The sequence below is a fragment of the Chionomys nivalis genome, chromosome 3 (genome assembly GCF_950005125.1).
Source record: "Chionomys nivalis chromosome 3, mChiNiv1.1, whole genome shotgun sequence".
Classification (NCBI taxonomy): Eukaryota; Metazoa; Chordata; class Mammalia; order Rodentia; family Cricetidae; genus Chionomys; species Chionomys nivalis.
The window spans coordinates 58,542,586-58,567,904 of NC_080088.1; the positions used below are offsets into that span (position 1 = coordinate 58,542,586).

At 43.4% G+C, this 25,319-nt stretch overlaps 2 protein-coding genes across 4 annotated transcripts in view; one reads left to right on the forward strand and one right to left on the reverse strand.

Moving 5' to 3' along the window:
* Parp9 (poly(ADP-ribose) polymerase family member 9) overlaps positions 1-17,301 on the reverse strand; it is a 35,300-nt gene extending 17,999 nt beyond the window's left edge. The window contains exons 1-7 of one of the 2 annotated variants that reach the window (XM_057764448.1): positions 17,062-17,301; positions 15,891-16,114; positions 14,621-14,708; positions 12,800-12,941; positions 8,637-9,556; positions 3,774-3,986; positions 2,098-2,316 (exon numbers count right to left, since the gene is read on the reverse strand). In XM_057764448.1, the coding sequence (XP_057620431.1) occupies positions 2,098-2,316; positions 3,774-3,986; positions 8,637-9,556; positions 12,800-12,941; positions 14,621-14,635 (1,509 nt within the window). In that variant the 5' untranslated portion in view covers positions 14,636-14,708; positions 15,891-16,114; positions 17,062-17,301. The remainder of the gene's footprint in view (positions 1-2,097; positions 2,317-3,773; positions 3,987-8,636; positions 9,557-12,799; positions 12,942-14,620; positions 14,709-15,890; positions 16,115-17,061) is intronic. The other variant, XM_057764449.1, reaches the window with a different exon arrangement.
* The window catches only part of Dtx3l (deltex E3 ubiquitin ligase 3L), a 65,691-nt gene that overhangs the window by 24,045 nt on the left and 16,327 nt on the right, over positions 1-25,319 (forward strand). The window contains exons 2-3 of one of the 2 annotated variants that reach the window (XM_057764451.1): positions 7,114-7,230; positions 16,649-16,786. In XM_057764451.1, the coding sequence (XP_057620434.1) occupies positions 16,669-16,786 (118 nt within the window). In that variant the 5' untranslated portion in view covers positions 7,114-7,230; positions 16,649-16,668. Of the gene's footprint in view, positions 1-7,113; positions 7,231-16,648; positions 16,787-17,145; positions 17,429-25,319 lie in introns of those variants that run through there. The other variant, XM_057764450.1, reaches the window with a different exon arrangement.

The window sequence follows — 25,319 nt, forward strand, 5'->3', positions numbered from 1 at the left end:
TATAAAAGTTTATTTACATTTAAAGGGGGATATGCTATAGAGATGATTACTTTGCATTGGTATGAATCTTGGCCTATTGATAAAAATTTTAGGTCAATTTTGTTATATGTATATTTCTGTTCTTAATTAAAGTATTGGTTATACAGCTTATTTAAGATGTAATATATAATTAAGAAATACAGGTTAATAGGTAGTCATCTATAATAATCAAGCTTGTAGTCATGTTAGGTAGGTTTTCTAGATATATAGAGATATATTTCAGTTATATAGATAATCTTCAAACCTTTCAAAGACCTATGGATATAGCATTTAAAATGTTTTAAGAACTTAGGATTTTTCATGACAATGAGACAAGTCTGCTCCTGGCAGCACCAATCTACTTCAAGAGGAAGATGGACATCAAAGAGGCTCCTCATGGAGCTTGTTAGCCATTTGGGCAAGAAACTGCTCTTGCCTGAACTGCTTGACTGGACTTGCAGGACCCATAGAAAAAAATGACTGCTGAAGTTGCCTAAAGAAGGTGAGGCAGTCCTTTGGGGTTCCTGCTTCATGAAAGGGCCTGCCAGACATTCTGCAGAACACAGAAGAAAGTGACTGACACACTGCTAATATAGGTATAACTGTTCTTTGAAATTTCTTGCTTCATGGAAAAGTCTGCCTGATACTATGGGCCAGTAGGTTGAAGATGGGTGCCCGCAATGTTACAGAAGAACTTTGGGTGACTGTCCAGGAAGCGAGATGTCCCTGTAAGTTCTAGAGTTTTGGAAGTTACTTACAATATACTTCCTGTTTACTTAGGTAATGTATCCTTCTGGAGTCTTTGATGGAATTGAAGAATAGATAGTTATATTTTCCCTGGTTATGATAAAAGATAAAGTAGATATAAGTATTGTAACTGTGATTATTGCTTGATACCTGTTTTGTTATATGCAATTTTACTATGTTAACCTTTTAATTTAGACAGAAAAGGAGAGGTGATGTGGGAAGTAATATATACTGTGAATATGTTTAATTGCCATTGGTTAATAAAAAAGTTGTTTTCAGCCAATGGCTTAACAGAATATAGTCAGGCTGATATAGATATATATATATACACACACATGAGAGAGAGAGAGAGTAGGTGGAGTTAGTGAAACACCATATAGCTGCCACTGGAGACAGATGCTGGAACCTTGCCAGCAAGGCATAACCTTGTGGTGATGCACAGATTAATAGAAATGGGTTATTTTAAGATGTAAAAGGTAGGTAGAAAGAAGCTTAAGCTATCGGTCAAGCAATGTTGTAATTAATATAGTTTCTGAGTGATTATTTTGGGTCTAGGTAACCAGGAACAAACAAGCAGTCCCCGTCAACAGATGAACACCTGATCTGAGAGGTGGAGTCAAAGGGCAAGCTGTGGCAGTATCCTTCCAGCTCTGTCCACTAGTGACAAACACCTGACCTGAGAGGTGCCAACAGTGTGTTTTGCAGAGCTGTTTCTTACTCTGAGACAAAATGCCTGGCTTAGGTTAATACACAAGAAATATTTGCTAAATAACCATCTATTGCTTTTTATACTTTTATAGATACTCAGCTCTATCAAGAAATACCCCAAAGAGAGCTGGTTAGTGGTGGTGCATGCCTTTCATCCCTGCACTCAGGAGGCAGAGGCAGGCAGATCTCTGTGAGTTTGAAGCCAAACTAGTCTACAAGAGCTTGTTCCAGGACAGCTAAGAGTGTAACACAGAGAAACCCTGTCTTAAAAATACAAACAAACAAATAAAATATAGAAAGAAATACCCCAAAGAAGGAGGAGGAGAGGAGGGAGAAAGTGAAGAAAGAATCATCCCATACCAAAACTAGGTTGCTAACCTTTACAGAACAAAGAGAATAAACACAACAGGAAAAGAGAAAAGCAAATCGTGAGCATGACTTTGATTGGGGTGAACTTTGCTCAGGGTGACATTTGGTCAAGGGTGAGTAATTTGCAGAAATTAAACTTTACTGAGTTAGAATTCCACCACATGCGGGATCCTAGCCTAGCCTCTTAGACTACAGATATTAATTAGACATTGGTGATTGAATGAATTGTAAGATATTTCCAAGAAGCTAACTCACCTTGTATGTCTCCTTATCTGCTGGAAATATCACAATCCTTACAGTCAGTGATTTCTTCGTGTACTCTTTAGCAAATGTTAAAATTTCATCTAACATTATCCTCGCTGCTGAACTGCCCTCTATACCAATCCCTCCTGTCCCGAGGGCAGGAAAAGAAATGGAATTTACGTATAGTTGAATGCATTTTCTCAGACAACTCTTCATTGCGTCTTTCAATATCTGTAAGATAAATACAAGTTCAAGATCAACCTTTGAGTCTAAAATAAGAAACTGAGGCAACTAAACGCTACCTAGTGCATCTGAGCACTGTACTCTCTCCCAGTTATATAGCCTTGATTGTCCTCCCCATCTTAGGGAACCAAGCGTCAGTGTGCCACTCACCGGCCACTCCCAAATCAACAGAGTCCCTGGCACTTTAAAGAAGGAGATGAAGACTAAATGAGGCAAAGAATGGTCCTTCACCATGATTAAGTCTACTGTGTACCTTCTCTGGAGAAGTGTCAATAGCCTGGCAGATTTAAACTTCCATCAATTTTTCTTTTTTTCCTTTTTTTTTTAAAGGACAAAGTCTCACTAAGGCACCCTGGCTAGAGTGGAGTACATAGCTTCAAACTCACAGAGGTCTGTCTGCCTCTGCCTTCCAAATGTTGGCATTAAAAAAAAAAAAGGAATGGACCACAATGTCGACTAACCCTCTGTCAACTTTTCAATATTACATTGAATTACTACATACAGACAGGAAGGTAGTCTGTGGAAGAACCTTGAGAACCTTGGAAAGAGGAAGCATAGAGAATGATTGGAGGGCCAATCTAGGATTAGAGAACTCTCTCACAGAGAACAAGACATAGTACAGAATACACAGACACACACACACACCCCATAAACTCACGCACACATATACACACACACTTGCATTCTAGGTGTGATGGCTTATAATGCTGGCACTCAGGAGGCAGATGCAGGAGGATTCCCATGAGTTTTAGAATAGCCTGGACTACATATTTCCAGGCTAGCCTCAGCTAGACAGTGAAACTTCATCTCAAAAATAAAAACAAAAAACAGTCAGTGTAGTGGTGGCACACACCTTTAATTCCAACTCTCAGGAGGCAGAGGCAGGTAGATCTCTGTGAGTTCAGCTATGTAAAGATAGTCACAATCTCAAAAAAATAATAATAACCAAAAGGCACATGGGATTAAGCATCTCTACATCTGAATGACCTCCATCTAGTCTTTAATTTTGTGTTTTGGGGGAGGAGTTGGCTAAGAGTCAATATCTATTATAGGCACAGTCAGAAGAGACCAGGTAATAGGTTAGACTGGAATGGTGTGAATCCAACTCCCGCTGGAATTTAACCTGTGAAAGGAAATATGGAAAGGCTGAATCCTACCTCACCATGGAAAGACAGAGCAGGTCATCGTGTATTTGGAGCAAACTGGTGCACAGACAGAAGGGTTCAGATGTTTCAGTGCCCACATGCAGTGTGTACACTTAGACATGTCAAGTCAAACTTAAGAGAACTTGGGGCAACCATACTTGCTCAGCCTTTCAGTCAGGCATAGTTGTATTTCCTAACAGGGATATATCATCTGATAATAGCTTACAAACATAATGAAACAATGGAAACAAACCACTTAGACTCTGCAATTATACAGACATAAACAGATTTTGAACTTACCTGGTCTTTGTTATCGTGTTGCCATACCACATGGAACACATACTGACACGACAATTTAAATCCTTTTGTGACCAGTACCGTCTGGTAATCTGAAGGCAGTTTAGCCGTGTCAAGTTCCCATTCCATTTCAGGTCCTGCTTGTCTAAGAATTGACTGTGACACACGTCCGCTTTTAAGATCATACTTGAATACAGAATTGACAATTACCTCTGTCTGAAAAGGGTAGAAAACACAGGAGTTATCTTTAAATCCCTCCTTTTTAAATGACTAATTTGTACTTCCCAAGGACTTTTGAAAATTACTTTTTGGATATCCCAAATTCACAAAAATTGATTTCACAATAGACTGGCATTTCCAGAGAGTTCGTTTCTTTGCTATGAAGCCGTTTTTCCTGTACATATAAGGATGATATTGTCATTGCATTCACCTTTGCTGAATTATACTTTTTATTTCAAGTTTCTGATCATTCCCTCTGGCTTCTTTTGTTTTAAAGACTTTATTTTGAATCTGGAAAGTTGGCTCAGTGGTTAAGAGCACTTGTGACTCTTGCAGAGGACCTGGGTTCAACGCTCAACTAGCACAAGGCAGCTCACAACTGTCAATAACTCCACTCTTAGGGGATTCAAAGCCACTTCTCACCTACGAAGTCACCAAGCATGTATTTGCCAGACACACAGGTAAAACACATACACCCATAAAATACTAAAGTAAAAAAAAAAGATTTTATTTTCAATTGTGTGCATATGTCTGCGTGAGTTTGTATGCATGAATGTAGTGCCTGAAAAACCCCGAGCAGGATGTCAGATTCCCTGGAGCTGGAGTTACAGATCTGTGACTGCCAGATTTGGTGGGGACAGAACCAGATCTTCTATTAGAACTGTCATCCTTTTAACAGCTGAGCCTTCTCCCAGTCTCCTCTGTTGCCTGATTGCTTCTTTTGTTTTGGGGACAGAGTCTCACCATGCAACCCTGGCTGGCCTGTAACTCACTGTGTAGACCCGGCTGACCTCAAGTTCACAGTGATCCATTTGTCTCTACTTCTTCATTCTGGGTTTAAAGGCTTGCACCACCACACCTTGTTTGGTTTTTGAGACAGTGTTTCCTGCAGCCTGACTGACCTGAGACTTCCCACACAGCTAAAGGTGACCTTAAATTCCTGGATCCTCACCCCCGGGTGACGGTGCACACTTTTAATCCCAGCACTCAGAAGGCAGAAGCAGACCTCTGTGAGGTCAAGGCTAGCCTGGCCTACAGAGTGAGTTCTAGGACAGACTCCAAAACTAAATGGAGAAACCCTGTCTCGAAAAACCAAAACTCCCAATCCTCTTGCCTCTATCTCCCCAGTGTTGGGCTTACAGGTTTGTGGATCCTAGGGGTTGAACGAAGGCTCCATGCTGCTAGATGAGTACTGGACCAACTGAACTACATCCTCCAGTCCTCTTAGCTTTTTACCTGAATGCCTGCTTGCTTTTTGTTTTGTTTTTGTTGTTATTGGTTTTTTGAGTTTGGGTTTTTTCTTTCGACTGGGCCTCACTGTGTATTCCAAATTAATTTTGAACCATCTCTCCAGTGCTAAAATTACCAGCATACACAGCCTGTCACACCCAGTTGTGCTGTTTTCCCCAGTGCTGAGGATTGAACCCAAGACCTTGCACATGCTAGGTAACCACTCGACCACCGAGCCAAATCCCTAGTCCACGGTGATTTTTGAGAAAACCCTTACAGGTTTCATTCTCTGCCTTACCTCCGTCACTTCCTGCTATCTCTGTGCAGGCTGTTTTGGAACAAAGAATAAAGTTTCTTAGGAACTCTCTGCCATCTCATGTCTTTATGTTCTCATGCACAAGGTTAAAGAAAGTAAACGAGACCAAAAGGTCTTTAGTGAAAGGTAGCTTTCTTTCTTCATGGATATATAGTCATCCACCTATTCCACAGGCAACCACTTTAACCAGTCAATCTACAGCAGCAGTTCTCAACCTGTGTGTCTGAACCCCTTAGGGGGCCTTGAATGACCCTTTCACAGGTTACCTAAGACCACTGGAAAACATAGATACTTATATTACAATTCATAACAGCTACAAAATAGAAACAAAAATAATTTTAGGGTTACCACTCCATGACAAACTATATTAAAGGGTGGCAGCATTAGGAAGGCTGAGAGCCACTGCTCTAAGGAAACAGACTACGCATAGACACCAGTTATATTTCATAACTCTGGAGCAGTGCTAGAGGTGGTTGTGTTCTTGCTGTTTCAGTGCCCAAATTCTAATTACCCCAATGTCTTTGGTTTCAAAGGAAACTTATGTACTTCTATGGGTGATATTTGTTGAGACAGGGTATCACTGAGTAGTCTTGGCTGGCATGCAACTTGATTTGCAGACCAGGCTGGCCTCATATTTGGATCAAGTCTGCCTCTGTCTTTTGGGTGTTGGGATTCCAGGCATGTGACAAAGTGATCAATTTATCAGGGACATTAAATGTTTTACCCTAAAAGGGCAATCAGAACTTGCCACGGGGGGGGGGGGGGGGGCACTGGCACCGCTGAGAAAGTGTAAGGTTCCTAATGCTGCTGACAACAAATGCATACAATAAAATTTGTGAAAAGGATATTACTCAATAATGCTTCTACTTTGGTTTTAAACTGCTACACTAATGACTCCTCGAGTATTTCATTTCCTAGTCTCCTCCATTTCACGCTGATTGACTTGTAGGTAATAAGTGCTATTCTCACTAATAATTGGTCAATTATAATTTGACTGTGACCAGAGGACACATCGCTGATCCAAAAATAATAATAAAGATATGATTTTAAACTTCACTGAGTCTATCCAAACTCCCCAGCTCCTGTCTGTGGATTCCTGTCTCTCTGACCATCACCCGAGCTTCCCTGAAAGCCTTCCCCACTGCCAGTTCACATCCACTACAACCTGAGGTCAGCTTCTGTTTTTTCCCAGTTCAGTGATCCAATCCATGCTGAATAAGCAATCTTCCACAGAGCACCCAACCTGTGGCTGCTTTTAGAGGGGTGTCAGGATTTCATCCTCTACCTTGCTTTTTGCTACTTCTGTGTATATATTGCTCTAAGCTCAATTAACATCCTTTTTTCCATACATTCAAACGACTCTATTTTTTTAAAGTTTATTTAATTTTATTTTATGGACATTGGTATGAGGGTTTCAGATCCCCTGAAACTGCAGTTACAGACAGTTGTGAGCCACCATGTGGGTGCTGGTAATTGAACCTGAATCATTTTTGAAGAGCAGCCAGTGTTCTTAACCACTGAGCCATCTCTCCAGCCCCCTCCTTTCTTTTCATTTGTTTGTTTTTGTTTTTTCCCCAGATTTTTGAAGCAAGGTCTCATGTAGTGAAAGCTGGCTTCTTCCAACTCAAGGAGCTGGGGACAACCTTGAGTTCCTGATCAATGGACTTCTACCTCCCAATTACTGTGATTACAAGGGTAAGCCACCATGCCTGTCCATATTTCTAAGTAATACTTTTGTTTACTATTATTGATAGATTGCTTCAGAAATGTTGAGTGGTTGGTTTTCCCGATGAAATATTTGCAAATAAAGGATTTTTTAAAATATTAAAAATAGAACTGCAGGAATGACTCAGTAAAGTTCTTGCAGGAACCTCTGTAAAAAAAGGAAAAAAAAATCCAGGTGTGGTAACACGCACTCATAATTCCAGCAAACCAGAGAAGGCCAAGACTGGGGCTAGCTGGCCAGTTCCAGACAGATGAGAAACTTTGCCTCAAGAAAAGAAGGGTAGATGACAATACTTTAGGAAGACAACCAAGGCTGATCTCTGGCCTTTACACACCTGTGCACAGGTGTGCAACTCCACCCACAAGCACACATAGATACACATAAACCTACACCTATACACACACACACACACTAAATTCATTCATTCTAGTGCTCAGCTGGGGCATAGTAGCTTTTAATTCCATTACTCGGGAGGTGGAGGCAGGTGGAGTTCAAGACCTGTCTGATCTACAGAGTAAGTTCCAGGACAGCCAAGGTTCTATAGAAAAATAAAATAAAACAAAAATTTAGTGCTTGAGGCTGAGTCAAGAGGACTGAGTCCTTGGTGACACAGCAAAAAAACTTTCTTGTTTCAAAAACAACAAAGATACACAAAAGAGCTTAAGTTCTTTGGTATCAAAGAGGATTCTAACTCCTTATGATTCCTAAGAATAATAGCCTAATTTTAATTTCCATATTAACCATGTGCCACACAGTATTGTAAGTGTTTCTTGGATACTGATTCCAGCTTTCAGATGTCAAGTGCTACAGTAATGTGTTTTGCAGAAGAAGGACTGAAGACTGGGAGAAAGTATTTGAGTTAGGAACTAATGAAGGTGGTCTCTAATCCAGACGGCCTAACCCCAACATCCACATTCTTAACCCCAAAAAGATACATTCTATGGTCTTCCACTTTAAATATCTTAATAATTAACAATTAATTTGGGGTTGGAGAGATGGCTCAGCAGTTAAGAACACTGACTGCTCTTCCAGAGGTCCTGAGTTCAATTCCCAACAACCACATGGTGGCTGGCTCAATACCATCTATGATGGGATCTGGTATGTAGGCATACATGCAGACAGAGCACTCATACATTAAAAATCATTCATTCATTCATTCATTACAGGATTCCACTTTGTCAGTGCCAGAGAATAAAAACAAAGACTTGCCAGGTGGTGGTGACACACACCTTTAATCCCAGCACTCAGGAGGCAGAGGCAGGTGGATCTCTGTGGGTTTGAGGTCAGCCTGGTTTACAGGACAGCTAGGAAAACAAAGAACAACAACAGAAAACAAAACAAAACAAAACAAAAAACCAAGAAACCAAAGACTTACTGTTTGCAGTTCAATGAAGTCTTGGACAATCTGGAGAGTCAGGCCCTGGCTAACTTGAAGTGTCACATTGGAAGAAGGGATAGTTCCTGAACTCTCCCAGGGACTCAGTTCCTTCTTCCCCAGGATGCTTTCTACACTGGAAGAAGGGGTAGTTCCTGGACTCATCCTGAGGCTCAGCTCATCCTTCCCCAGGATGCGTTCTGCTGCATCTTTAAAGGAAGCAACAGTGCGGTCCTCGTTGCTAACCAGATGAATCTCTTTCAAATCACTGATCGGTTGCTTATTTTGGAGATATAACTGGATAGTTTCTAAAATGGTTTGTGTGCACAAGTCAAGAGGAAACTGGAAAATTCCGGAGCTCAGGGCTGGAATTGCTACTGTCTTAATGTGTATGTTTTCTATGCAGACATAGTCTAGAATGCTTTTAATGGCAAGTCTCAGCAACCCAACAGCTGTTGTCTTGTCATTCCATGATGTCCACCGAGGTCCGACGGCATGGATAATCCGATTGCAAGGAAGCCTTCCTGCTTTTGTGACAGCTATTTTACCAGTTGAGACTTTACCATAGGTGTCAACAAGGCGTCTGCTCTCTTTTTGGATTTCCAAACCACCAGCTCTCACCAGGCTCCCGGCCAGGCCACTTCCGTGTGAAAGTTCTTCATTGGCTGCGTTCACCACAGCATCAACAGCGTGTCTGGTGAGGTCATCCTTCCAGACAGACAGCTCTATCCCGGGGGTCAGCCTCCTTCTGAAGACCTGCTGAGCAGGAGCACTGTTTCCTGCTGGAACTGGACAGCTCAGGGTAGAGCTACACCCAAACTTATTCTGGAGGACTTCACATAGCTGACTCTCATTGCTTTTTAAAATTTCGAAGACATTGTGTTTAACAGGAATTAGGCATCTATTGAAAGAATCGTTGGCTGGAAAAGGAGAAGAGACAAAACAAGAAAGCAATGAATGACGATTCTTTTGGAAAGGACCTGCTTCCTTTCCACACCACGAGACTAAGTTTCTTACTTCTAAAGATAGACGACCTTCCACTCCCCTCTGTGCTGACTCTGCTTTTCATCCACACGTGGAATCAGGCCAAGGACAACTAAGAGTCTTCAATGCCAAGTCACTTGAAAAGGGCTCAGGCTTGTGTGTGGCATTTAGTCAGACCCCTCTAAGTGAGAAAACCTTGTACCGGGGCTAAGAAGGTCTTGAATGTATATAAAAATTGTGAGTTTGGGAAGACTCATGCTAAGTGCATATACATACTAAAATGACTTCATTATGAATCAAAAACATAGGGAAGCTGTTTTTGTAACTTCTTCACTTTTTTTTTCGAGACAGGGTTTCTCTGTAGCTTTGGAGCCTGTCCTGGAACTTGGCTCTGTAGATCAGGCTGACCTCGAACTCACAGAGATCCGCCTGCCTCTGCCTCCCAAGTGCTGGGATTAAAGATGTGTACCACCACACCCGACACTTCTTCACTTTTTTTAGTGCCTGGGATTATGTTTGCTTAGAAGAAAATCCTGAAGTAAGTAAGACTTTAGAGTGTAAGTAGTTTAAGAAATGATTCTAGAAAACACCAGGGATTCTGGATAAGGAGAGAAAGTAAGAAACTAAGACAGGAAAACAAGAACAAAAAAGGATACTGTGTGTGTTGATTAGCAAATGAAGCTTAACTCTACTCGAGGGCTGAGCAGATCACATGACTCTAGATCTAGTTTTAGAGTGGTCATTATGGGAGCTATGGATACTGCTCCCACAAGTCACTGCTCAGAGCTGTACTGAGGGAAGATGGGCAACACAGGATAGCCAATGAGTAGAAGGCTGACAACCTCAGCCTCATGGCACGTACTCCGGTCCTCACAGTCAAAATCAGCACAGAGTTAAAACCAAGTAACTAAAAAATTATTTTCTATGCTGTGCATGCCTTTCCTTAAACTCAGCGCTGGGGAGGCAGAGGCAGGCAGAATCTCTGTGAGTTCCAGGCCAGTCAGAACTACATAGTAAGATCCTGTCTTTAAAAATAAATATCACTTACTGCATATTTCACGCTATGAAATATAGGATATTTTCACTTCTTCCTTGACTTGTGGAAAATCTAGTTATCTCGAAGTCTGTCGCTGTTACCACTAAAGTTCACCTCAGCACTAGCCACAGTTCTCAAAACAGCCCCCTGATCACCAAAGGCCAAGCAAGGCCACTTCTGCCTGTGGGGCACCTCTAACACACACCTCAGGCTGCCAGAGACTTCAATTTGGTGGTGGTGGTGGGGTTACCATTACAGTTTTATTGTTGGTGGTGATAATACAAGACTTTGCTGTGTAGTCCTTGAATTATAATCCTCCTTCCTTCACCTCCTAAACCTTGGGATTACCACCACACCCACCTAGCACAGATCTTCATACAGCCTGGTGGATTTCTCTTTTTCTTTCATATAAACTTTTAATACGCCTCACTCCACCTCAGAATCCAGTTTCTGGATAACCCAACCTGTGGAGTGATGATAATACATACGTTTTTCTGAAAATCCCTCTTGCCTTCAGAAACTAAACTTTTGTCAGACCTTGCAACCAAGTTAATATACCTAGAAATCACTTAAAATTATGTACTCAATCTGTTTTTCTACTGCATATCCAGCCTTCTAATCTCGCCTTTAAGAAAACAGTGTAGGGCTGGGCAGTGATGGCGCACGCCTTTAACCCCAGCACTTGGGAGGCAGAGGCAGGCGGATCTCTGTGAGTTCGAGACCAGCCTGATCTACAAGAGCTAGTGCCAGGACAGGCTCCAAAACCACAGAGAAACCCTGTCTCGAAAAACCAAAAAAAAAAAAAAAAAAAAAAGAAAACAGTGTAGGGTTGGAGAGATGAGATGGCTCAGAGGTTAAGAGTGCTGGCTGCTCTTCCGGAGGTCAAGTTCAATTCCCAGCAACCACGTGGCGGCTCACAACCATCTACAATAAGATCTGGTGCTCTCTTCTGGCAGGCATACATGCTGGCAGAATACACTATACATACTGTATACATGGCATGTAGACATACATGCGGGCAGAATACTGTATGCATAATAAATCTTTTAAAAAAATGCAACCAACCAATTTTACTATGCAATAGTATACATACTTATGCAATCCCTTTTATAACCTAAACTAAATGCATAGCTTTAATCTTAAACTATGATTCTTCCATGTCCCTGACCCAGAATAATGTGTGTGTGGTGGTAATCATCTGCTGAAAGCAGTCAATAGGTTGAAGGTAACCTTAAGCAAATTAACTCCTAACTGCTGGAAGCAATGCATGGATATAGGTTGAGAACATCTGTTAGAGAACATCTGTTTGTGGGTCAGCTGGGGTCAGTAAAGTAACTTCTTCTCTTTCTAAAACTCTTAAAAAAAATTCTTAATTCCTTTACCATACTGTGTTTTCTGTGCTGCCAAGTAACAGAAAGCCCTATGTTAGGGACAGACCACAAGAACAGACAGACACAGACACACACAAGAGACAGACTACAGAACACAAACTACAGAAAGATGAAGAACATGAGGAGAAGTGGAGATTTCAATTCTGAGCTTGCCCTTGGTCTACTATCCCAAGAGGAAGTGTCTAGTCTTTTATGAGTTACCAACACAGCCTCTGTGTCTGAGAAAGGAAGATGAATGTCAGTGAAACTGGGGATCATTTCGGAGACATCAAAATGCAAGAAAACATGCATCTTAAAACAAATTAAATGTAGTAATTTACTCCGTTTCTAGTCTGAGTCACCAAGAAAGACTTCCGGTGACCTCTGTACCCGAAAGAAGCCATATCTAAGCAGCTGGTCTCAATTGGCCTGAGCACTGACAGGAAACCTCTGATGGGCCACCCCTAGAATTAGGCAGGTTGGCTCTTTTAGCTCTTGGTCACCCTTCCTGCCCATTTTGGCTGTCGAGCTATGGTCAGAAGCATCTCACAGGATGGAGAGTAGTGATGCGGACCTTTGATCTAAGGCAGGCAGATCTGAGTTCTGGCCAGGCAGATCTACAAAGTGAATAGAGAAAAGAGTATCATATCTGCCAACAAGGGAAAAGGACAGTGGGGACCTAAAGAGAACATATCTTCAGCTGTCCCAGTGCCTCTGAAGCAGTTCTCCTTCTGAAGGAGGAGCTGGCATCTTCAGGGCCTGCAGTCACACACCTGAGCCCCCGAGGGGGAGGCAGTCTCCTTCCGTGTGCCCTCTTCTGCATTGAGGGAAGAGATGAGCAAAGCCTTTCTTAAATAAGAGTGAGAGTGAGGCGATCGTACCTGGTCTTTCGGCGTAAGCTGCTGCTCCAGAACCCTGTGAAAAACATGAAAACGGCTCCTTTAATAGCTCGAAGCTGCAAAAGTGGAGATGAAGGACAGTACATGCATTCTAGGAAGAGGAAGCGCTGCTCAGAGCACGGGTTTTCGGGTTGGGGAAGGAAATGTATTGCTTGTTGTTTGTGTAGATTCATTATTTGGTTTGTTGATTTTTGTAGTGTTCTTTTTAGCCTGTGCGCCTGAAACACTGAGAATACTAAACGCTGCAAGTACCGATCCTAGGTCCCGTAGAGATCAATGCAAGGGATTTTCGCTTGTTCATCTCATGCTGTACCTGGGCTGGCCTTGAACTCCCAGCAGTCGTCCTGACCACAGCCTCCTGAACACTCAGGTTATAGGTGTGTACTACCAGGCTCAGCTGATGCACTTCTAATTCAGAATAAGATAAAAGCTGGAGGATAACACCTGAGAAGGCACAGAGGCCTCAACTAAAATGAGCCAGAGCTCTCAAACAGAGTCCAGCTTCCAAAGCCTTGTGGGGTTTCCCTAGCCAGAACAGAAAACACGGGATGTGAACTTCACCAGCTGCCCCTCCTCACATCTGTAAGGACCCACTTCGTTCACCTCTTTCACGACACAAACATTAAATGGGAATTTTCTAATCTGCTCGACAAGGTGCCTTTCTCTGTTCCCATTTTCATTCCTTGAGCGCTCCTTACCTATCCTGAAAGACAACTGCTGAGTGACTGAGGAAAATCCACACGTCATGGAGGTGACCCAGGCTGGATCGCAGGCAGCACAGTCTGGCCTTGAACTTGCTACTATTACCAGGCCCAATTGAACCTAGGGCCATATGCACAGTAGACAAGCCCTTCATCCTCTGTGATACATTCCTAGTCTAGGAGATGACTTTAAAAAAAAAAAAAAAAAAGATCATCCATCCCCAAGTTGATTCTGCTAATTAGATAAGTATTTTATGTATTATTCTTTTTAAAAATGTTTTGAATTTTGAGACAAGGTTTTACTCCATAGCTCAGACTGGCTTGGAACACATAGTGATTCTTCTGCCTCAGCTTCCTGACTACTGGAATCACAGGTGTGTGCCATGGTATTTAACTATATTAGCATACCCTTGATTTTCCATTTCTTTCACAGTACTAGGAAAAAAAAAAAAACAGAAAAAAATTAATATAATCGTATATGTATGGGTGTTTTGCCCAAATGTATATCTGTGCATCATATGTATGCCATGGAGGCCAAAAGAGGGCATTGGATCCCCTGGAGCTAGAGTTACAGACAATGAGGCACCATGTGGGTGTTGGGAATTGAACCTGGGTCCTCTGGAAGAGCACCAGTGCTCTTAGCTACTGAGCCATCTCTCTAGCCTCCCCCCAAAACTCCGTGAGTTTGTGTATACTGCATGCGTGTAGGGGCCAACAAAGACTAGAAGAGGGCATCAGACCCCTGGAACTGTAGCTACAGGCAACACTGTGAGTCACTGTGCGGGTGCTAGGAACCAAACCTAGGTCATCTACATGAGCAGTATACAGTCTTAACCACTGAGCCATCTGTACAGTCCCTGGGAGAAGCTTCCGCTAAGCTAGTAAAACCATGAGGATGTGAGCTATAACTGAAGACCCCAGATCTCTTACTGTTGGGGAAAGAGCTCTTCATGTAATGACTGAACTTCATGACAAAAAGGTATTAAGTTTTTACCGTGTTAAAATCCATCCTTCGGGTCTCACGTGGGACCAGTTCGTGTTTCCAGAGGTAGTCTGCTGATCCCGGAGAGGGTGTTCTATTTCTGGGATCAAATAGAAAGCATACAGTTAGCACCAACCAAAAAGTGAGGTAATTTGGGTTTTTGTTCTTGTTTTGAGATAGGGACTCATCATGTTACTCTGGCTACTCTGGAACTTGCTAAGTAGATGAGGCTAGCTTACAAATCAAATATTTACCAGCTTTTGCCTCCCGAGTGCTGGGATTAAAGGCTTTTAAAACTGAGAGGGATCTTGTAAGAATAGACCACCAGGCATGATGACACACACCTTTAATCCCAGCACTCGGGAGGCAGAGGGAGGTGAATCTCTGTGAGTTCAAGGCCAGCCTGGTCTACAAAGTGAGTTCCAGGACAGCCAGAGCTGTTACAAAGAAACCCTGTCACAAAACAAACAACAACAAATTTTATATATATATACACATACATACATGTCCTGGGAGGCAGAGACATCTGAACTTCTTGAGTTCAAGGCATTCAAGGCAAGCTTGGTCTACAGAGTTCTATGCCAGCCAAGATTACACAGGGAAACCCTGTCTTGGAAAAAAAATGAGAGGGGCGGGGTGGAAGAAAAAAAAGAACATACCATAGGAGACCTGAAAATAATTTTTGGTTAACATGTTGATGATGAGGACTGGCATGTAATTTTGCTGCTGTTACTGTCTACCTTCTATTGAATTTTGATCTACGTCCTAAGAGAAGTCAGGATGTGGTGGGGAGCTGTAGTGGCTGGACTAGGAAAAGCTTTATGGAAATGAGATAGGAGCCAGGCCTTGAAGGGGCTGCTGTCTTTAAAAAGTGATAACAAAGTGGTGAGACTGAAAAAGTCTCCAAACAGCAGTCTTTGAGCAGTGGGGCTCCCCACAGAGTGTTTGAGGACTAAGAAAACTGCTTGAACCTGCAGGGGGTGTGTTCAACTGAACCTGTGATACAGCTCTGTCCTAAGGGTATCTAGATCAAAGTTGGAAACTCTGGAGAACACCATATTTTCATGATTTTAGCCTAGTAGGTAAAAACTAAAGATTATGAACAGACTCATGATTAAACGTACAATACAGTGGTCTAAAACTGTTGCCATCGTTAAGTCTCTGGAGTGATTTACAATGTCTTTGCAATAGAAAAACTGTACATCAGAGCGCAGTTGGAAAAAAAATAACAAAACAGAGCACAGTTGGTCATACATTCATCTTGAGTAAGCTGGATACTAACCGACTGCGGGGACAAGGTCCGCCTTGCCTCCAGAGGGCAGTGTTGTTTTCACAGAAGAAAGACTTCTACGGTTCCTGGGAGACAGCTGGAGGGTAACTGTTTCCTGCCGCGCATTTGTCTGTTCCGAAGCGTGCAGGCAGAGGAGCAAAAGCTTCCTTTTTCCTTGTCCTTTTATATAGACTGCTACCAGGAGGTGTGGTCCAGATTTAGGGTGTGTCTGTTACCTGAAATGATACAATTAAGAAAATCACTCACAGCGAGACGTGTTGCACAGACTTGGGGAGGTGGGGCACAGGCAGATAGATCTTTGTGAGTTCGCGGCCAGCCTGGTTCACAGTGGAGCCAGTTCCAGGACAGCTAGGGCTGTTACACCGAGAGACCTTATCTCGAAAAATAAAAACAAAAAAAGGAAGGAAGGAAGAAAACTCCTCACAAGCTCTACCCAGCTAGCTTGGGTTTTAGCTGATTCCAGATGTAGTCAAATTGACAAGATGAGCCATCCCCTTGTAACAATCACGATGTGTGTAAACTTTACACATAACACACATAATCTCCACTGCATTTCTGTTGACACTGTAGATCTAAAAGAACCTTCTTCATCCTCTCCCTGACCTATCTCATCTGCTCCCAGGCCTGGGACTGAGCTCTCAGAGTACAGCTCTCCCAGCCTGGGGTACTCTCCTCCCCTCCCCCACCTCACCTTAAGATTTGGCTTGAAACCAACTCTTGGAGGCCTTGGCTTTTTGCTTTGTTCACAGGTACCAACCCTTGTGGTCAGATGCCTCTCCGCCTCACTCTCTGGGGACTCTGGACAGCAAGCAGATCTGTGTTGCTGGCTATCTTAAGGACCCAAAGCAGAAAATTCCTAAGTACCCATCTAACCGGTCACCAACCAGGTAAACACCCTCAATTTCTATAAAAACTAGTAACTATAAGTTGAATTCAGAATCACATCTCAGGAAATATTAATCCAAACAATATAGTTTCAAAGAGCACAAACATGGGAAGATCTTTTTATCCTTCTACTCTCCTGCACCCTCCCTTAAGAAGGTCTGGTCCTGGGATCCCGGTTCCCGCCACTCTTCCGATCTTGGAAAGGAAGAAGACTACCTGGGACCCCGGAGAAATTACTTCCCCCAAGAGCCCACCGCCCGAGGTACAAACTACTCACCGGAGCGAGGGCCCTAGGAGACCGCAGGGAAAGAAAGGAGGTGGCTCTGCGGGGAACAGGGAGGGACCTCCTGGGAAACGAAACTGAAACTTTGCAGCCGGGATTTCTGGGGCAAAATAAATCTTTGCTCTGTCCGGACTGTGCAAAGTCCCTGAGCCCCTAGCGAGCAAGACGCCGACAGCCATGGCTTCCAGTCCCTGCCCGCCGTCCCCGGTACTCGTGCGGCTGCCGGAGTCCATCTCCCGGGCCCACAGGAAACTAGAGATATACTTCCAGAGCCGGGCCTCCGGAGGCGGGGAGTGCAGGGTCCAGCCCTTGGGCCCCAGCGCCCCCGACACCTTCGAGGTGAACTTCCTACAAAGGGCAGGTGAGTCGGGACAGCAGAACCGGGCCAGGGTCGGGTGCAAAGGCAGACCATGAGGTTTCCAAACAGATCCATTCATGCTTCCGAGGAGAGCCCTCAGGAGTATGGCACTGCCTGTGGGAGCCGCCGCTGCCCACAGACTTTCTCCATCCCACAGTGGCGGACAGAGCCTTAGATGTGCCCAGCCCCTGACTTGGTTTGGCTGCTTCCTAGGGATAGTTTCCTTTAGCTGAGTTGCCAATTTTCCCTGCAGTCCTACTAGAGAGGAGAAAGGGAAGTGTGGGGGTGGGGATCTCGGCGGGAACCCAGAGCCCTGTGCTAGCTAGGCAAGAGCTCCACCAACTGAGCTACACCCAAAGCACTTTCCTCTTGTAAATAATGGTTCCACTGATTTGTTTGTTTGTTATTATTTGCTTGTTAGGGGGTGGAGTGGTTTTTCGAGACAGGGTTTCTCTGTCTAACAGCCCTAGCTGTCCTGGAACTAACCCTTATTGTAGACCAGGCTGACCTCTAACTCACATCTGGGATTAAAGGCGCATGTACCAGCACCCAGCCCATTGACTTGTTTTTAAATAATTACAAAAGTAATTTATGGTCACTTAAAAAAAAGTCAAAAGAAAAATTCCTTGGAGATGCACAATGGTAATATTATCATATATTCTTTTCTGTGAAACAGCTATTGTATATACATTTAAATCATTCCGAACTTTTGGGTTATTAGTTTGGCAGGGGTTTCCTCACTTAACTATAAAATCTCATTCTATGTCATTGAAATGAGAGTTTAAGACCAATTCAGAAGCATAGGCTTGCCCTCACCACTACCACTTTGAGACAGCGTCTTGCTACGTCCTCTTGGCTGGCCTTGAACTCATGACCCCCTTTACCCTTACCTCTACCCTTAAAGTGCTAGGATTGTTAGCACATACCACCATGCCCAGACTAGAAACATGGCTTCTAATAACCAATGATGTTCTACAGTAAAACTTAAGCTGTCTGTTTTTGAGTTCCAAACAACTTTCTCCCATCAACAACCTTCTATTCCAGAATGCCATACACAACTACTCAGGTCCTCTGTTCTTATTGGGACACAAAACTCTTCCTGGGGAGTGTAGCCGCCTCGACGGGTTACTCTGTCTAGGGTTTGTAACCCGCCTGGCTGGCCAGTTATTCCAGGGTCACGGAGAGGCACCACCTGAAAGGCATAGGCTGATGAGAAGAAGGAGGCTAAGCGTATTTGTCAAAGCCTCAGTTTATTAGGGTCATGGTTACAGCTTATATAGCCCCTGAATAGCTTGGGGGGCTGGGGCACGGGATCTTGCCACGTGGTCCACAGAGTCTGAGAGGTTACGATGGGTCGGGTCACGATTCCTTGGTCGGGAAGTCACAAGGTGACACACCTAGTTGCCTAGATAGTTTGGAATGTGAGGCAGGTTCTGCTAAGAGATAACTCTCTATTAACAGTTAATTTGGGTGTGGGATAGGCTTGGTCAATAAGACTATTCTCAATACAATTGAGAAGTGAAGCCCTCTGCAAAAACTCCTCACGGCGGTGCTTCCTGTAAATTTTGGGGGGACACGGCTCCTGACATATCCCCCTTCCTTTTATAAAAGCAGGCATCTATCAAGTGGAGGGCACCAGGTCAGAGTCTAACCCCGGTGTCAGGTCTAAATGAGAAGGGACTGGGACAAGGAGGGACCCTCCTCCCGGATGGTGGAGCAATTTACCTCTCCTGGGAACAGAGGGGTGCCTTATGAGTCTTAGGTCGAGTGGGGACCAGGTCTTTTTTTCCCCTTACCCGTCCTCGGGTTCCCAGGACCCTGTCTTAGGTTGGGGGATGTCCTGCCATAAGTTGCCCGTCCCTGGAGCTCCTCAAATAAAAGGTATCTAGCAAGACCTAAAGTAAGCAGATCTTTGACCACAGGGCACCCTGTCTTAGGCCATGTGGAGGGCAATCCTCGTGCCTGGCACCATGCCTTGTTGAGCCGGTTTCTACAACCTCTGTATGGTGTGCTGTTCAGGCGAGGGTCCACACTAACTCCCGTCATTGGGCCCCTGCATTTGTCATTAATGAAAAGACTGTGAGGAGCTCCTCAAATAAAAGATATAATAATATAACTTTGGCACCAATAGCTCCATCTTCCAGACAAGAAGAAAGGGCGTTTTCCAAACCCAGTATTCACCGTTTAGTCTGGCCTAAGGTATATCCTCCTTCCTAGATGCCTACTCCACAATAAGATTATGAGTGCTGCCTGCCAAACATTCTTTTCCAGGGATTCCAAGACCTAAGGGGTTTGGGGTGTGTAGCAAGGGTAGAGAATTGGAGAGCAGCTGCAGGTTGCTCTGCCTCTGGAGTTCTCAGGTCCTCCGTGGAGCCTCGCGTGTTTAGGCGATGGTAATGAACAGCAATGGAGTCCCTTGTTATTTCGTCAATCTGGGTCTTAATAAAGCGGGTTAGATTTTTAAAAGCCCAAGGGCCAAAGGATAATAGTAGTAATAGTCCCACAAGAGGGCCCAGTAAACCAGGCAAAAGTGTGGACAACCAGGGGGAGGTGGAGAACCAGTTTTGGTACCAAGACTCCTGCTTTTTTCTGTTTTTTTTTCTTTCTTCTAAACTGTTTTTTACCTTTTGTATGCTATCCTGTACTAGGCCTGTTTTGTCTGAATAAAAACAACATTCTTCTTTAAGGGCAACACAAAGTCCCCCTTCTTTAAGAAAAACTAGGTTAAGGCCTCGTCTATTTTGTAGAACCACCTTTGACAGAGACACTAATGAGTCCTTTAGGTTTTTTAGACCCTTTTGTAATTTTTGGATGTCTCTGTTTACCGCCAGGCTAAGTTGGGCATATTGTTGTTGGGAGGTGATAAGAGAGGCAATCCCCGTTCCTGCATCTGTGGCTCCTAATCCCAAAATAACAGCCAAGGTAATGGCTGAAATAGGTTCCCTCTTGTATCGGGGAGTAATAGCGCCCTGTTCCCAAAAGTGGAGGAGATTTTCTGACTCATGTATCGTCAGACGAGGTACCAACCGCACTAGCACACAGTAATCGTCATAGAACAAAAAATTATTGGTAACTATATAAGTGGTGAGACCCAAGGAACAGGCAAAATAGAATCCTTTAGGTGCAGAAACATAAGAAAAAGAATTATTAACAATAAATGTCTGATTGTAAGTATATTGTAATGGTTGAGGGAAGTACAAGGCTGGTCCCCTAAGGCATAGTCCCACGCCAGAGACCTGACTTATCGTAAGACCTTTACCATCAACAGGATGTCACCTTAAATGTTGTGTGTCATTGGTTAAGGTGGGGGAGCCAAAAGCAGCCACTCCTTCATAAAAGGGGGGCTTTGGTGAAAAGCAAACCCAGCATTTCTCATATAGAGAATTATTAATAGCATGTAACGCAACTATAGAAGCATTGACCATAGATAAAATAAGATCAACAGAAGAGGGAAGTCCTTGGGGCAAGGTGGGTTGAAAGGGAGGGGCCGTCACAGAGGAGCTCTTGGTCTGAGTTTGTTTGTGAATTGTAGGACGATTAAGTTGCTCGTTGGTCAGAGAATGTAATGTCTTGTTGGGGCCCACCGCGGTAACGGTGTATTGGGGGACTGTTTTTAGTAACTTTATTTTGAAGGTCACCCCAAAGTCTCTTTTGCTCTTATAGAGACGGAGCCCCCATTTTATTCCTCTAGAACTGACCCAATCAAACCTTTTTCCTGCTTTTGTAAAGGAGATTACTAAGGGGTTACACCAGCTATGAGGTACACATTGAGCAGTTAAGCTTTGTTTTGGGCCCTTTTTCCTAACTTGAATATAATCCCAGGAAGAGGAGGGATTTTAATATGTATCTCCAGTAGTTTTACAGCCCCATGAGGCACAGAAATAATTAGGACTAAATCCACATTTGGAGGCCAGGGAGCGATCTTTGTGAGAGGCTCCGGGGCAAACATATATGGGTGTGAGAGCGAGGAAGCGCCTGCTAAATCTAGTGGTACAGCTAGGCTGTTTTTTGAAATCGTATGGAATTTTTGGAGCCTGTGTTAAAGGGAGAAACTTATCATGCACTCCCCAATCTGAATGGCCTCCCAGCACCAATTTGTAGAGATCTACTTTTAAAGGGCCCCAATTAGGAGTTGTGGCTATAGTGGAGGAGGAGTTAGCGATGTCACCCGCTTTATTTATGATTTGCCAGGTAAAGTTGAAAAATTGATACGGGGTTGTTGCTCCTCCGATATGGTGGGTCCAAATTAGGAGGACCCATAGCCAAGGTAGCATCAAAAGTTTTGTCAGCATCTGAAAGAAAGCACAAGAAGGGGAGAATTTTTTAGGGCTTATTTTTCCTGGTTGGATTATACAATTTTATCAGACGCTCAGGGAGCCATCTGGCATTTTGAGCTTTGGTATCATAAATACATGTATGGCCTTTTTTCCAAATAAGCACGGGGTCGGGGCCAGCCCAGGTACCCGACAAGGGGTCCTTTTAAAGGGCTTGTGCATAGGTAGATTGAGTAGAGGGGTGTCACAATCTGTCTGTAGCGGACCTCCCCTGATTATCCAATGTTAGAAAATTGAGCACAAAGAGAGCATGGGCCAAGATTATCTTGGCATTACCTTTTATGGGGTAAAGGATCTCTTGTGTTATTAATTTAGAGATGGTATGTTTAAGTGTCTGATTGGCACGTTTAACAATGTCTTGGCCTTGTGGATTGTAGGGAATACCAGTACAATGTTTTATATTTAACTGGGCACAGAATTGTTTAAATTTTTGGCTAGTATATCCAGGTCCATTGTCAGTCTTAAGTATTTTGGGTTGTCCCATTGTAGAAAATGTAAGAAATAAATGGGCAATAACCTGTTTAGTGGCTTTCCCCGTCTGAGTGGATGCATACAGGAAGCCATTGTAAGTATCAATAGTGACATGAACATATTTAAGTTTACCAAAGGAAGGGATATGAGTAACATCCATCTGTCAAAGTTCCCCTGGGATTAGACCCCGAGGATTGACTCCCCAGTGAGGTTTAGGTAAAAGGGTTACACAATTTTTGTAGTTTTTAACAATTTGTCTGGCTTGTTCTCTAGTTACACCAAATCTAACACGCAAGGTCGAGGCATTAAGATGATGAAGCAAGTGAGCAGCCTGTGCCTCCTGCACGGGATCCTGTACAGAGACCGAGGCTACTAAACGGGTGCCCTTGTCTGCCAACTCATTTTCTTGTGTCAACGGTCCAGGCAAACCTGAATGTGCTCGAATATGGCCCACAAAAAATAAATATGAGCGGTCTCTAATTAACCTTTGGAGTTTAGAAAACAATTGAAATGTGGGTGTTGAAGGCTGAATGGTAGGGACCATTTTTAGGACCTGAAGGGCCCTTACAACATATTGGCTATCAGAGAACAGATTAAATTCCTGGTGGCGGATCAGTTGGAATATGGTGAATGTTGTATACAATTTTACCATCTGGGCAGATGTATATGGGGTATCAATAGAGTAGACCTCATCATTAATAACATATGAGGCCTTTTTATTTTTTGAACCATCTATAAAAACAAGCAAGGCATTTGGGATAGGCCGCAGGCATGTGTTCTTTAAAAATGTAAAAGGTGTGAGATTAAGAAATTGGATAAGTTTATTTTCTGGCATATGAGTATCAAGCTTTCCATGGAATTTAGCAAGTAACACAGCCCATTTATCATGTCTCTGTTGTAGCCAGGCAATTTGTTGTCCCGAATAGGGGGTGACAATAATGTCAGGGTCGTGGCCAAAATAACGAACTGCAGTCTTAATTTTTGAAAACAGGATTTGGTTTACCAAGAAGGGATAGGGGGGCAAGACTTTGGATGAGGTAGCAGGTGCATGAACCCATAAAAGAGGTTGCTCCTCTTGCCACAGAAGTCCGGAAGGCATATAGTCAGTGGTGAATACCAACAAATAAAGAATTTTTGTGGGATTAAAGTATCCTATGCCTTGTTGAGATATAGCTTCCTCTACTTTTACAAGTGAAGCCTCTGCCTCTGGTGTGAGACTTTTGGGAGAGGTGGGATCGGGGTCCCCTTGTAATATGTTAAACAATGGTTTTAAATCTCCTGTTGTAAGCCGGAGATAAGGGCGTAGCCAATTAATATCGCCTAGGAGTTTTTGAAAATCATTTAAACAACTTAATTTGGTTTGTTTAATATGAATCTTTTGTGTATGAATTAAGGTTGGGTCTAATTGAAATCCCAAAAATAAAAAGGGATAACAAGTTTGAATTTTCTCTGGAGGTATAACAAAACCTCTATCTTGTAAGGCTAAAACTAAATCCTGAGCTATTTGATTTACTACTTTAATCTTATTAGCAGCTATCAATACATCATCCGTATAATGAAGAATATAAGCAGTGGGATATAGCAATCTTATGGGGTTTACAGATTGAGCTACAAAACGCTGACACAGGGTGGGTGAGTTGAAATCGTGGATTTGGGCCAGCATGGTTAATAATTGGAATAGAGAACGCAAATCGTTTACAATTAGTGGGATGTAAAGGGATAGAAAAAAAGCAGTTTTTTATATCAATAACAATTTTATGAAATCCTTTGGGGATGGCAACCGGTGACGGCAAGCCAAGTTGTAAAGACCCCATGGGCACCATGGTCTTATTAACCTCTCTTAAGTCCTGTAACAGTCTCTAGTCCCCATTTTTTTTTTTAATAACGAAAATGGGGGTGTTTTATGGGGATGTGGAGGGCTCAAGATGTCCCTGCTCTAGTTGTTTCTGCACCAACTGCAGGGCAGCCTGAACCTTGTCCTGAGGCATGGACCACTGATCGATCCAGACTGGCTCATTAGTCCTCCAAGATATCCTATCAGCCTGGAGTGTAGGAGGATCAGTGGTCTTTATGAAAAAAGGTTTGCACCTAAGCCTAAGCGACCTGGGTGTTGATTAACAGCAATAGGGTCTGTAGGTCCCTGTTTTTTTTTTTAATCCTTTGTCCGGGAGGAATCCCATATTAAGCATTTGCTTGGTGACAACTTTATTAGGGCTAAGCATAATAACTCCCATTTGTTTTAAGATGTCCCTTCCCCAGAGGTTAACCGGGAGGCCTGGGACTATAAAAGGCTGAATGGTGTCTGAATTGCCCTCTTTATTCTTTTAGGTTAACAACTTGGAGCTCTGCAAAGTACTCTGGGTTTGTCCTATGCCCTGTAAGTGGGTGGCAGTGGAGTCTACAGGCCATGCCTTAGGCCAATATTTAGATGATAGAACAGTGGCATCTGCGCCTGTGTCTAAAAGGCCCTGAAATTGTTTATTATCTAACCATAATGTCATCATAGGTCGAGTATCAGAAAGCTGTTGCACCCAATATATATTAGAAGAGCCGGGGCTCGAGGCACCACGTTCATTTTTTTGGCAGGGGAATTGTCCTATTATAGGCAAAGGCAGGGCTTGTGCTATGTGATGTCCAGCTTTGAGAGTTAAGGGGCCCTCGGAAGCAGTGGCAAGTAATTTAATTTTTCTTTCATAGTCAGCATCGACTACCGAGGGAATAACAGAAAGCCCCTTTAGAGAGCATGAAGCTCGCCCTATAATGAGATAAAACATGCCAGGAGGAGGAGGGCCATATAGACCGGTCTTTATAATCGAGGTCCCATCCTCTGGGGTTATAATCCGGGTGGAGGAGGGACACAAGTCCAATCCGGCGCTCCCTGGGGTGGCCCTGAAAAGGAATTTTGACGTTGGGTCATCCCTCTCATATCGGGTTTTGGGGTTTGAGCTGGCTGGTACAAAGTTGGGGAGTAGGGGCCCCCTATCGGGGCCCCCTTCCCGTTTCCCTGGACCGCAGTAGTAGAGGCAGGGGTTGTGGGGTTGCCCAATATATCAGCCCTGGATCTGTAATCACGTGTCCAGTGCATGCCC